Source organism: Cnephaeus nilssonii (assembly GCF_951640355.1).
Source record: "Cnephaeus nilssonii genome assembly, chromosome: 5".
NCBI lineage: Eukaryota > Metazoa > Chordata > Mammalia > Chiroptera > Vespertilionidae > Cnephaeus > Cnephaeus nilssonii.
In genome coordinates this window covers 78754690-78767165 of record NC_137076.1, presented here as the reverse complement: position 1 = coordinate 78767165, position 12476 = coordinate 78754690, and the positions used below count along the sequence as shown (strand labels likewise).

Genomic DNA, 12476 nt, shown 5'->3' with positions numbered 1-12476 from the left:
ACCCTTACCTGTATGATAACTCACCAGCAAGCTCTAAGAAAATTGGCAAGAGACCAGAGGAAACTCTAGGTAAAGGCCTCAGGATTTTCTTAGGAGTCCCTAATTCTACCCACAGCAAAAGTCAGATGAAAGAAGAGGAGGAGGAGGAGGAGGAGGAGGAGGAGGAGGAGGAGGAGGAGGAGGAGGAGGAGGAGGAGGAGGAAGAGGAGGAGGAGGAGGAGGAGGAGGAGGAGGAGGAGGAGGAGGTGGTGGTAGTGGTGGAGGAGGAGGAGGAGGAGGAGGGAAACCTTTGTAGGGGCCTGACAAGCATAAGCATATTTCCCTTTTTAATCTAGATTGAGAAAATGCAGGCTTCTATTCTCCAGTTGACGTGAAACACAGCACTTGGATTTACTGAAATATGGGAATAGGCTTAGGAACAGGTTTCCCTCAATGAGTTTATTCCTTTTTCAGCAGGTTTTCAAATCCACCAGATTGTAGCCAATCTTCCTGTCCTGGGTCCTGAACCTATTGAACATGGGGTTTTAATGTTCTGTCACCTTAATGATAGCCAGCTTGTTAAGGACGAGCCAAAAGGGAAGAGGTGTAGGGTGGTAACGAATGAATCTGAGTGACACTGTAATGCCTTGGAATGAATCCCTGACAAGAAGGTGATGGATGTAGAGAAATTCAAATTCCTTTAGTTTCTGGCCCAGGGTCCATGTGGGAAGATTGGTTGATGTGATTGATTGTCAGGAGGGTAAGATTAATGAGGATGGAAGAGTCTTGAAGAAGTGGGACTATGAGCTTTTTGGGGAAGTTGACAAACTTTTCATAGAATTCCCAATTACTCTGGGTTTCATTAGTGAAAACCTCAGATATAAACCCACAGAAAATACAAGGCATGTTCTTCTTGAGTGACAATTTGGACAGGGCAGCAGGGATGGTTTTCTTTTTAAAAATCCCCTCTAGGGTTATTTGGGAATGTCAGCAAGGCCCCAGGGAAAATGTCAAAGCCTCTGGTACTTGGGTTCTTTGGATGGAGATTGAGTTAGGAATAAAGGGAGAAAGTCCATGTTGTTCATTTCCCTAACACAGCATCACAACTCAGGTTTCATGATGGGTTCTTTTCTTTTTTTAAATATATTTTTATTGATTTTTTACAGAGAGGAAGGGAGAGGGATAGAGAGCTAGAAACATCGATGAGAGAGAAACATCGACCAGCTGAGAGAGAAACATCGACCAGCTTCCTCCTGCACACCACCTACCGGGGATGTGCCCGCAACCAATGTACATGCCCTTGACGGGAATAGAACCTGGGACCTTTCAGTCTGCAGGCCAACGCTCTATCCACTGAGCCAAACCGGTTTCGGCTCATGATGGGTTCTTTGGCATCTATGTTTATTGAGGTTTAACCTCAAGACCAGGTAATTTTATGTTTTTGGTTTTCTTTTTCTCCGAGTCACAGGGAAATAACCTTTTGGTTGCCTATTTATTCACCACAATTTTGTGCTTAGTATCTCTTCCATTCCCCCTTCTACTACCTCTACAAACACACACACACACACACACACACACACTTCCTTTCTGTCACTAATTGTAGTGTTTTTTACCTTCCTTAGAAGGAGGGAGGTAGAGGAAATGTTTCTGTTTTTTTGACATAGGCTAAATTGTCTCTGGTCTCTGGCATCTGTGATAGTTTTAAAAGCACTGGAGTGGCCTCTCAAGACACCAGCTCATGGTGTCTATTGAGATGCCAACTTCCTTAATGAACATTTCACCTTCCTTTTCATTAAAAAAATTATTTCCTGATGGCATTTAAAAATAACTTAGGCGTGACCTTTGCTGAGAGGGGAGACCCCCAAGGTGAAGATGCTCAGATTTAGGAGATCAGTGGTTAAGCTCCTAAAGCTCTTTTTGGGAAACTACTCCTCCCCCAAAGATTGCCAGTGGAAGATGTAGAAATGCAAATGAGGAAGGTAGAATCCACAACTTTCCTAGTCTCTTGCCCTGGGGCTCAGGTCCTTGGTGTACAGACACCCCAGGAAGCCAAAGTTAAGAGAGTAAACACACTTTGAATATGGTTCAAGTTCAAAGGGCTTCCTTGTTCCTCAAGTTGCTTAGGTTGCATTAAAACAACACCTTTTAATCTGGGAATCTGGATTGGTCAGTTTCTCAGTCTCAGTTTTATTATTTGTCAAACACTGAAGTCAAGGTGATTGGATAGTTCTGGTTTCTCCCTTAGCTTTGTGCATAATTGGAATACATCATTCCCTTTCTGATCCTGTTTTCCAAAGAGAGAAATAAAAGATCTCAGCTGGATATACATTCTAGAAGCATTTATTGGAAAATAAAGTTGAGTTCTCAATCTGGGAGTAAAACAAAATAGACTCGTTTTACAGCTCTTTGCGGGGGAGTTGTCTCTCTTGTGGGGGTTGTCTAGATAAGTTGTAGTCACCTGTCCACTTACTGGGACCATTATTACTTCTCCATGGTCCAAAGGTGGTTTCTGAGCTGGAAACGTCCTCAGGTCATGTTGGATCCTGGCTCCCCCAGGACTGGGTGGGAAGAAATTTTCAAAAGTGCATACTCAGGTGAAAAACCCAACTACAAGCCTCCCACTAGGCAGGTATGTGGTTTCTGCTGTATTCATCTGCATGAACTTGTAGCTCGTCTTTTGAGAGCTAGCCAGAGTAGGGGAAGAACGCTGTCTCTTTTTGCTTCCATTCCCTCATATTCTCAGCAGCACAACTAGGTTGAACGTGTTCTGAAACTTACAGGGAAACATTACTTTGAAGGTCCCTCTGGCTATGGATCCCAAACCAAATAACCTCCAAAAGTACAGGTACAAAAACCAGGAAGTAACTTGTGGGAAGATAAAATTAGGAGGCCCAGGTTCCAATTTCATACTCTGTTAAGAGTATGCTGTATAATCTTGAGCCTCCATTTTCCCATGTATTGCAGATATCAAGACCAACCCTGTGATTTTCCAATCTACTCTGTCCAAGAGAGAAGCTGTGTCCCCCTCCATTGTCATTCAATTGAACAAGTAAGTTTGTGTAGGGTGTTATCATGTGCTGCCCTTGCCTCGGGACCAAGCACTGCCTAGGGAGCGTGTGCAATAGTATTTGTTCACCACATGTTTACACTGGTCACACTTGACTATACAGCACCACTGGAATTTGCAGTTACAGCTGCTGATGGCCTCAGTTCTCCTCCCTTCCACCTGCAGGCCACACTCAGTGCACAGGCGCCTGCAGCTATGTCGGTCCCACCTGGATGTGTTGTGGCTGTTCTGCAAACATTCCCGACCCTCTGTGCCATAGACGCCCAGACTGGAATTGCGGATACAGTAATTTGGTGATTCCTCTAAAAAGATCAGCTCAGTCTCTGCACTAGGAAGGAAGACTTCTCTGGGTGTCCAGTGGCCCTCGGCACTGTTCCCAGCTCTTAGCTGGCGCTTATCCATCTCAATTTTCAACGCTTGGTCATACTTGGCCTTTAGGAAGTCTCCTATCTCCCGGAAGTCAGCCAGCTGCATCCAGCATGTCTGGATGCTGCAGCTCCCTGAGATGCCGTGGCATTTGCAGGTCCTTTTCATAGTGGCTCTTACGGCCTTCACAGAAAGACAGAGAACGAAAGTACAAATGAGAGAATTGCTCTGAATAGGAAAGACCAAATTTTAGAGGATCCTTGGAATTACTTGGGGGAGCCCATGAAAAATATTTTTTCCTATGTCCTACTTCAGATCTTATCAGTTAGAATGTTCAAAGATTTGAGGGCCTTGGTATTGGTGAATTTAAAGCTCCCCTGGGTGATTCTTAAAGAAAGGTAGGCAAGTGTTGAATCGATTATTGGAGTCAGGAAACCGAGGCTCCAGGCCCAAAATTCATCACTTGTTGAGCTTGTTGCTTTATCTGCCCAACTGGAATAAGAATGATCCAGAAAGTACTTTGTAAATTATAAAGGATTTGATTATTGGCACTGATATATAATTTATAATTTACTTTGTAAATTATAAATTATATGATTATTGGCACTGATATTGTTTTGAATCTGGGGCCTAGAGTATTTGTGGGGTCTGGATTTGTGTTCTGGGCCCTCTCCCAGAGGGAAGGAAGCTCCTGGAGTTTGAACCTCAACCTAAAGCAATTACCCACATCTGTAATTGTTTTGAAGACCTCTTCCCCTTGCCCTGGGCAACCAAGACATCTAAATATAGGTTCAAAGGGAAATTTCTATGCTCTTAGCTCTAAATCCAACTTGCTTCCAGATCTTAGTTCAGAATACCTAGCAGGGGTGGGAACATCTGGCTCATGGGCTGCATAAGGTCTGAGAAATCATTTGGTCTGGCCCTGCCAAGGCATTAGAGTTGAGTTAATTAAATGTTTGACCAAATATAGCAGGCTAATTTTTTTTTAAATAATTTTTTAAAAATAATATTTTATTGAATTCAGAGAGGAAGAGAGAGGGGGAGAGAGATAGAAACATCAAATTATGAGAGAATCATTGATTGGCTGCCTCCTGCATGCCTCACACTGGGGATAGAGCCTGCAACCTGGGCATGTGCCCTGACTGGGAATTAAACTGTGATCTCCTGGTTCATAGGTCGGTGCTCAACCATTGAGCCACACCAGCTGGGCAAAGGGTTAAAAATTTTAAGTCATGGAAGCAAGGCCTTGATTCTGGGCTCTCAGAAACCTGCCTGTGGAGGAGCCAGAGCACCAGGTTTAGTGATAAGGGGACTAGACCCCAGAATATCTGAGTTTATTGTCTGGCTATGATGCTTATTAGTTGTATTGCCTTGACTAAGCCACTTGGCTTGGCCTTAACTGGCTTTGTCATCCAGAGAATGGGGGTAACCATCTCAGTCCTGGCTGGGTAATGTGAGGCTGAAACAAGGATATGAGCTAGCTCTTGGTAAGTTGTGAAAGGCTGTACAGATATGAAGCTGTTGCCAATACTGAGCCTGATGGCTGACTGGCCAACTTCCATACCCACCAGCCTGCCTGCCCTGTTGTTGTGAAGATTCATCAGGGCTCTGGCATCCTTTCCCTTCTCCAGGCTGTCCACAAAGAGTTTGGAGATCCTTTCCCCAAATTCCACATTGTCGCTGCAGCCTCCCCAGATCCAGCCATGGCCTCCTATACATATGAAAAGAATAAGTTCTGTGTACAGTTCCCTACAAAGTCCCAGGAGAAGAGTCATGGTCATCTTGGCTGACACGCAGCTCTGCACTCCTCACCCCTTCCTCTCATTAGAGAGCCCAACTTACCTGTTTTTCCATTTTTTGACTCATCACAGCCACAGCTTTCAAAGTCGCCCATGCTACAGTTCTTGGTGATGGTGTGCATGACTCCCGCAGAGCTGATAGCATGAATGAATGAAGTCTCCCTGGTGGCTTTGGAGAGAGAAAGGGTACTGGAAACTTAGACTCTGATGACCCAAAACAGAGGCTTTGGAAAAGCAATGCTGTTTCTCTCCCTTGTCTCCTGCCCCTTTTGAGTTTAAGAGGATGTTCTTCTACTTGAGAGAACAGTACATATCTGTTACTTCATTCAGGCAGGAATGAGTATCCCCACACTCTAGAGGAGGGAAGTAAAACCCAGAGATAAAAGAGTGATGGGACCAAGACCACTTTCCTCACCAGCTGTGGTGTTGAGAGCAGGACTCTTCTCTCCAGAAGTCTAGCCTAGGCCTCTGGTCATTACCCACTGCTTTTGGGCCTCTGACATTGAGGACTCGTGCCCTGAGGCTGTCTTAGTAAACAGAGGACCTTTTCTTCCTTCTGACATACAACTAGAGCCCTGTAATAATCATAATGATCATGGCTACCACTTACTGAGCTTGTATCTTTTTTTTTTTTTTTAAATTCTCACCAGAGGATATTTTTTCACTGATTTTTAAAGAGAGTGGAAGAGAGAGGGAACGACAGAGAGAAATACTGATATGAGAGAAACACATTGATTGGTTGCCTCCTGCACGCGCCCCGACCAGGGCCCAGGCCAGGGAGGAGCCTGCAACCGAGGTATGTGCCCTTGACTGGAATTGAACTGGGACCCTTCGGTCCACAGGCCGATGCTCTATCCACTGAGCCAAACTGGCTAGGGCATGAGCTTGTATCTTAACACTTTATAAACATTGTCCCATTTCATTTCCATGCACTCCCCATTCTTTCTGTATACCCCACAGGGGGATATTTCTTTTTGTCTTCATCTTCTTTACTCCTTCCCCCAAATCTTCTCAGGCAACTCTTTATTATTTCTATATAAATGACTTTTATGCAAACTACTACACAGTTACAGATAGCTGCACAGATACACACACAGGTGCACACACATACCCCATCTGAGGCACAGCTCAATATAATTACTCAGCTTCTATGCTGTTGGGATTTTATGGTAGGTGGGCAGATGGGATATTCCCTCACAAACGCAGAGCCTTTTCCCCATTTTTATTTCATTCAAATCAGTGCAAGATAAGTGTGTTCAAACATACAAATATAGCATGCATTTTTTTTAAAAAAGAGTAATTATTATATTTGTATAGAAACACCTCATTCAATCCTTACAATGCTCCTGGTAAGCTGGTCTTATGACAAAATAACAGAACTGGGGCTGAGAGAGGGGAAGTAACTTAGTCAGGTCACACAGCCAGGAAGTGGCAGGTCAGCAGATCACTGATAACTTTTTCATTTCACTGTGCACATATATGCTACACATGCACACACACTGCAAGCCCACCTCCATGCACATATACACCCTTGTACAGGTGCACAAACTTACCACCTCTCAGCCTGTTGTGAGTAGAGAGCTGGAGAGCATTTTCAGGGCAGTTCCAGCGTTCCCAAGCAAATTGGAACTTACACTCTTCGATGCCACTCTGGGCACCCAGGGCCACACTGGTAGTGTAGGTCAGATAGGCCTTGCAAAGGGAAAAGGGCTATGAGCTTCGGCCCTGGCTCAGATCAGGTCATCTGGGGAGCAGGCAGAACTCAAATGGGTTAGCTCTCCATGAAGGAACAATCATGGGTTCTTCTGGGTGAGGGATTCTGGCACTATCTCCCCTCCCCTCTTTTCCTTCCCCAAAAGAGATCCCTTAGGAAGCTGAATGGGTAAAAATAGAAGCCAGAGAGCATCCTACCTTGGGACCTGTTATCAGGAAATTGTTTACTGACCTACCAAAGAGAAAAAGTGAGGCGTTGGTGAACAGGGCTGAGATAATGGGACTTCCTTGGCAGGGAGTGAGGGGTGGGGGAAAGGACTTACCAGGCAGAGGCACTGAAAATGGCATAGCATATGCCCACAGCCACACTGAGCATAAACAGGACCCCCATGGCCCTGCCCAGCCCTAGGGGACTAGATTCAGCCCAGGGACAAGTCCAGAGAAAAAGTGAGGAGAGGGCAGGGTCTTCCTCAGTATATATGTGGGGAAATTCTGAATGGCCAAGAGGGAAAAATCAACAGCCCTTCTCATTTGTCCCTCACTGGCAGGGCTGCAGGAGCCACTGGCCCAATGGGGGACCAGGGAGGAGGGACTCAGGCCAAAGCCTCAAAAAAAGCCCCGCCCTACCTCACCGCACCCCGCCCCTCCAGCCTTTCTTCCCTCCCAGGCTGACAGAGGGTCTGAAGTCTTTCCATACTCTGGAAATATCTTTCCTTTATAAATCTGACTTATGTCTCTTCCTGCTTGAGGGCTCATCTCTCAGAATTTTGTAGCATGGAGCAGGCAGGGTTCCTAACCCTGAAGGTAGGTCACCTATCCCTTGGAGCTTCAGTGCCCTTATCTGTCAATGAGACCCCACCACTTACCCTGCCTTGCTCCCTAAGGTGTTAATAATTGTGTACTTACCCAAGTAAGGGGTACACTATTCCCCCTTCCTCCCTTGTTGACTGTGAAGTCATGGAATTGTGGGACCAGGAAGCAGAAACACTGCAGAGGTCACCTCTACAGCAGTTCCTTCTAGCACATTCTACCAAAGTAAGCTCTAGTGAATTTCTTTCATTCCTAATAGGTCTATCATTTTGTATTTGAGAGATCTCTAGTTTGTTAGCTGTTTGTATCCGCGGGAATCAACCTTTGGACCACCCAGAGCTGTATTTGAAAAGACTGATGGCTTTCTTTCTGATACCACTTTGTTTCAAGGACATCAGCCCCTTAGGCAGGAATCTGTCTTTTAGATTCGCTTAGTATTCTTAGTGCTTAAGAAGATGCCTGGATGAATGAAAAATGACAGAAAGAAAGAACGGGAGAAAGGACCTGAGGCACCATTATGTTAGGTAGGACTGAAGATTACAGTGTAGATATTTTCCTTGGTTGGTAAAGCACTTTCCTAAGGCTGGGGAAGGCAGACTAGAGAGATTCAGAGGAAAGTACAAACAGGAAGTCACAGTCCTGACTCATTACCCTGTGTCCATGAGTTGCTTTCCAGCATCCCAGGCCTGATTGGATGAGAAAAACAGCTCAGAAATCCCTTCACCAAAGGGGTTTCAGGGTGAGACATTTTATTTTTATTTTTATTTTCCAGAACATTGCATTAGTTGGCTTTTAATTTAATTTTATTTAAAATTTTTATTTATTAATTGATCAATTTTAGAGAGAGAAACATCTCCACTAATTTACCCACTCTTTCTTCCTTCCTCTCTCTCACTCTCTTTTGATATATATATATATATATATATATATATATATATATATATATATATATATATATATTTAAATATTTTATTGTATAGCTCTACCACAATTTATTTTTAATGTATTTATATTGATTTTAGAGAGTGATTGAGAGAAAGAGAGAGGTAGAAACATCAATGATGAGATAGAATAATTGACCAGCTGCTTCCTACACGCCCCCCACTGGGGATCAAGCCCACAACCCAGGCATGTGCCCTTGACCAGGAATCGAACCGTGCCCTCCTGGTTCATAGGTCGACACTCAACCAGTGAGCCACGCCAGCAGGGTTCAAAAACATGTCCTCAGGTGAGGATTAAACAATATTTTTTAAAATGATTTGAGAGAGAGAGAGAGGAAAGGAGACAGAGGGAAACATTGATGTGAGAGTGAAACATCCATCAGTTGCCTCTTGTATATACCACAACCAGGGAATGAACTGGAAACCTGGGTATGTGCAGGGTTGATCTCCATGCTACTCACTGTGGGGTCAGATTAGGGTTAGCATTAGCCCTAAGGAAGTCCCCTCACACCCCTTGAAAGAGTTTTAGGAGTAACTCCAAATTCACTTTCTGTGTTTGATCCACTGGGTCTTATGCTTCTTTGTTCCCCATAGCACCTGGCATTTAGTTGGTACGCTATAAAAATATTCCTTTATTTTTTAGAAAGCAGAGGGGAAATTAGTGTGCTTTTTCTGTGCAAACTTTGTGCTTGCTCCTGTGCAGATTCTCTAAAGATCATATAATGTTTTTTTAAAAAAATTAAGATATTAAGGGAATGCCTCTGCTCCAGGTATTGGGAGCCCTAGACTTTGGCCACTAATCTGTTGTGTGACCTTGGGCAAGCTATTAACTATTCTGTGGATTCAGTTTCTTCATCTGTAAAATGAGGGAGTAGGGAAAATGTTGAATGTTGAATGAACTCTAAAGATTTTCCCAGCTCTCTTGCATGCTTTAATCCTAATTTTACAATTTGCAGAATTTATTAATTCCAGAGGTGACTGTAGGCCAGACATGGGGAAATATTGTCTTCCCTAAGTGTCAGCATGAGAATCATCTTAGTTAACTTTGAATCCTTCAGTTGGCCATCAAGATAGACCTGTAAGATAGATACCTGGAGGACAACCAATGCCTTCTTCAGAGTCCTCTAGGATTCTGTCTACATAAGACCTCTGTGCTGAACTGTCCAAATCCTTCATTGGGGACAGAGGGGTTTCCTGGAAGGAGAGAAGAGCCAGAGACAGGCACTCTACTATAGAGTCTACAGATCATTTGCAACCAAACTGTGCATCTATTTCCTTAACCCCAGCTCTACTATCTATTAGTTGTTTTGTTAATTTACTAGAGTCTCGGTGCACGAATTCATGCACGGGTCGGGGGAGAGGGTCCGGCTGGCCCACCCCAATCAGGGCTGATAGGGCCAGCCCGGCTCAGGGGAGCAGATGCAGGAGATTGGCCGGCCAGGCTGTCCCCTGGTTAAACTCCGGCCAAACTCCTGGTCGAGGGGACAATTTGAATATTATCCTTTTATTATATAGGATTTTAGTTTATTAAAAAATTATTTTTTATTGATTTATGGAGAGAGAAGAAGAGAAAGGGAGAGAGAAACATCAATGATGAGAGAGAATCATCAATTGGCTGCTCTTGCACAACTCCTACTTGGGATCGAGTCCACAACTGGGCATGTGCCCTACCAGGAACTGAACTGATGACCTCTTAGTTCATGGGTTGACACTCAACCACTGAGCCACACCAGCAAGGCTCTCATTAGTTTGTTTTCTAAAAATATATTTTTATTAATTTCAGAGAGGAAGGGAGAGAGAGATAGAAACATCAATGATGAGAGAGAATCATTGATTGGCTGACTCCTGCACACCCCCTACTCGGGATCAAGTCCACAACTGGGCATGTGCCCTTGACTAGAATTGAATCCAGGACCCTTCAGTCTGAAGGTCGACACTCTATTCACTGAGCCAAACCAGCTAGGGCTCATTGGTTTTTAAATGATGACCCAACTCTTGGTTTCTCTCTTTCTGAAATGGAAATCTGGAATAAAGATTAGAGCAGAAGATGATAGTAGAGATATAGAGTGCGCCTATGACAAGACAGACAGAATAGTGTTTCTGAACTAGTGGTGTTCTGATAAATGTTTAACAATTAGCTTTGGTGTGACAGAAGCCATAATTGGTAGTATTTACTGATTTTCATGGTGTATTCTCACGATGGCTGATTCAAACTACCAATGTGGACTTAGGAAGAGAGGAACAGTAGCACATCATTATATAATATTTTTATCATATCATAGAAATAATAGATGTAAGTAACCTTGAGTATAGATAAAGTAAAATGTAAAATAATTAGAAAGTGATGAATTTTCTTTTTTTAATTCTTTATTGTTTAAAGTATCACTAGTACATATAAATTTCCCCACATTGTTCCCACCCCCCAGCACATGCCCTTACCCCCCTACTGACTGTGTCCATGGGTTATGCTTATATGCATGCATACAATACCTTTCATTGATCTCTCACCACCACCCCCCGAAAGTGATGAATTTTCATTACTTGTTATCTTTGTTTTTAATATAACTTACTTAATTGTAAGTTTATCCAATTAAATTTTTTCTCTTCTTTTTAAAAAAATATATTTTATTGATTTTTTACAGAGAGGAAGGGAGAGGGAGAGAGAGTTAGAAACATGGATGAGAAACATCAATCAGCTGCCTCCTACACACCCCCTACTGGTGATGTGCCCGCAATCAAGGCACATGCCCTTGACCCGGAATTGAACCTGGGACCATTGAATCCGAAGGCCGACGTTCCATCCACTGAGCCAAACCAGTCAGGACAAATTTTTTCTCTTCTTTTTAAAATTGTTGACAGTATTACAGATGTCCCCCATTTCCCACCCTTTGCCCCCCTCCACTCAGCCCACACCCCTACAATTTAATTTTGTTTTTGTTAATCCTCAACCAAGGATATTTTTCCATTGATTTTTAGAGAGAGTGGAAGGGAAGGGGAGAGACAGAGAGAAAAACATCGATAGGAGAGAGATGCATCAATTGGTTGCTTCCTGCACGCGCCCCGACCGGAATCGAACCTGAGACCCTTCAATCCGCAGGCTGACATTCTAACCACTCAGCCAAACTGGCTAGGGCCAATTTAGTTTTTAATAATGGCTGTGTTTAAGAACCAGTTTGCAAAATTCCTGAAAATTTAGCAATCAGTTCTCAGAAGCCACCTCCTAGAACACCATTGGAGACCATTCATAGAACCATAGAGTGTCTCAGCTAAAGGGTTCCATTTTACAAGGAGGTAACTGAAGTCCAGGAGTTACTCAGGGTTACACAGTGAGTTTGGCCCAAGAGAGCCTGGATCCTACCATTCTGCTTTTCCCAGGACTGAAGGGTTTGCTGTGGTGAGGACTCTAAGGTGCTTAAACAAGGACAGTGTTGGGCAAACTAAGATGGTTGGTCACCTATGATGATGATGGTGTGCATCCGAGGCCAATACTTCTTTCCAAATGTGCACTTTCATTGAACTCCCCAAATCCCTGTTCCCCCACTTTTCTTTTTCAATCTCCTTCCAGGGCTTTGAGTCGGCAGAACAATTTGGGAGTCTGTGAGGGGGGAAGAGTATGGAGTGAGATGGTGGAGAGTGGCTGGAAAATGCCAGAAAAGAGATAGGATTTCTGACTTTTTACACGACTCTGCTAATTAGATAAGGAGGGTGGGAAGCGGGAGAATGAGCCTCCTTGCATATTCTACAGAGTTGTGACACTGAACAGAGCTCAGGAGTTTTCAGTCTCTGGTCTCACCCCTCCTC

At 43.8% G+C, this 12476-nt stretch overlaps 1 protein-coding gene across 1 annotated transcript; it reads right to left on the bottom strand.

The window, feature by feature from the left end:
- Positions 1-3049: 3049 nt before the first annotated feature.
- On the bottom strand, positions 3050-7330 carry WNT8A (Wnt family member 8A; the record flags this gene model as incomplete). Its single annotated transcript, XM_079773306.1, has 6 exons — positions 7248-7330; positions 7123-7156; positions 6765-6903; positions 5255-5380; positions 4981-5123; positions 3050-3595 (listed from the first exon to the last, which is right to left on the bottom strand). Exons 1-6 carry the CDS (start codon positions 7313-7315, stop codon positions 3050-3052), a joined length of 1056 nt encoding a protein of 351 aa, XP_079629432.1. The 5' UTR covers positions 7316-7330.
- Positions 7331-12476: the final 5146 nt, after the last annotated feature.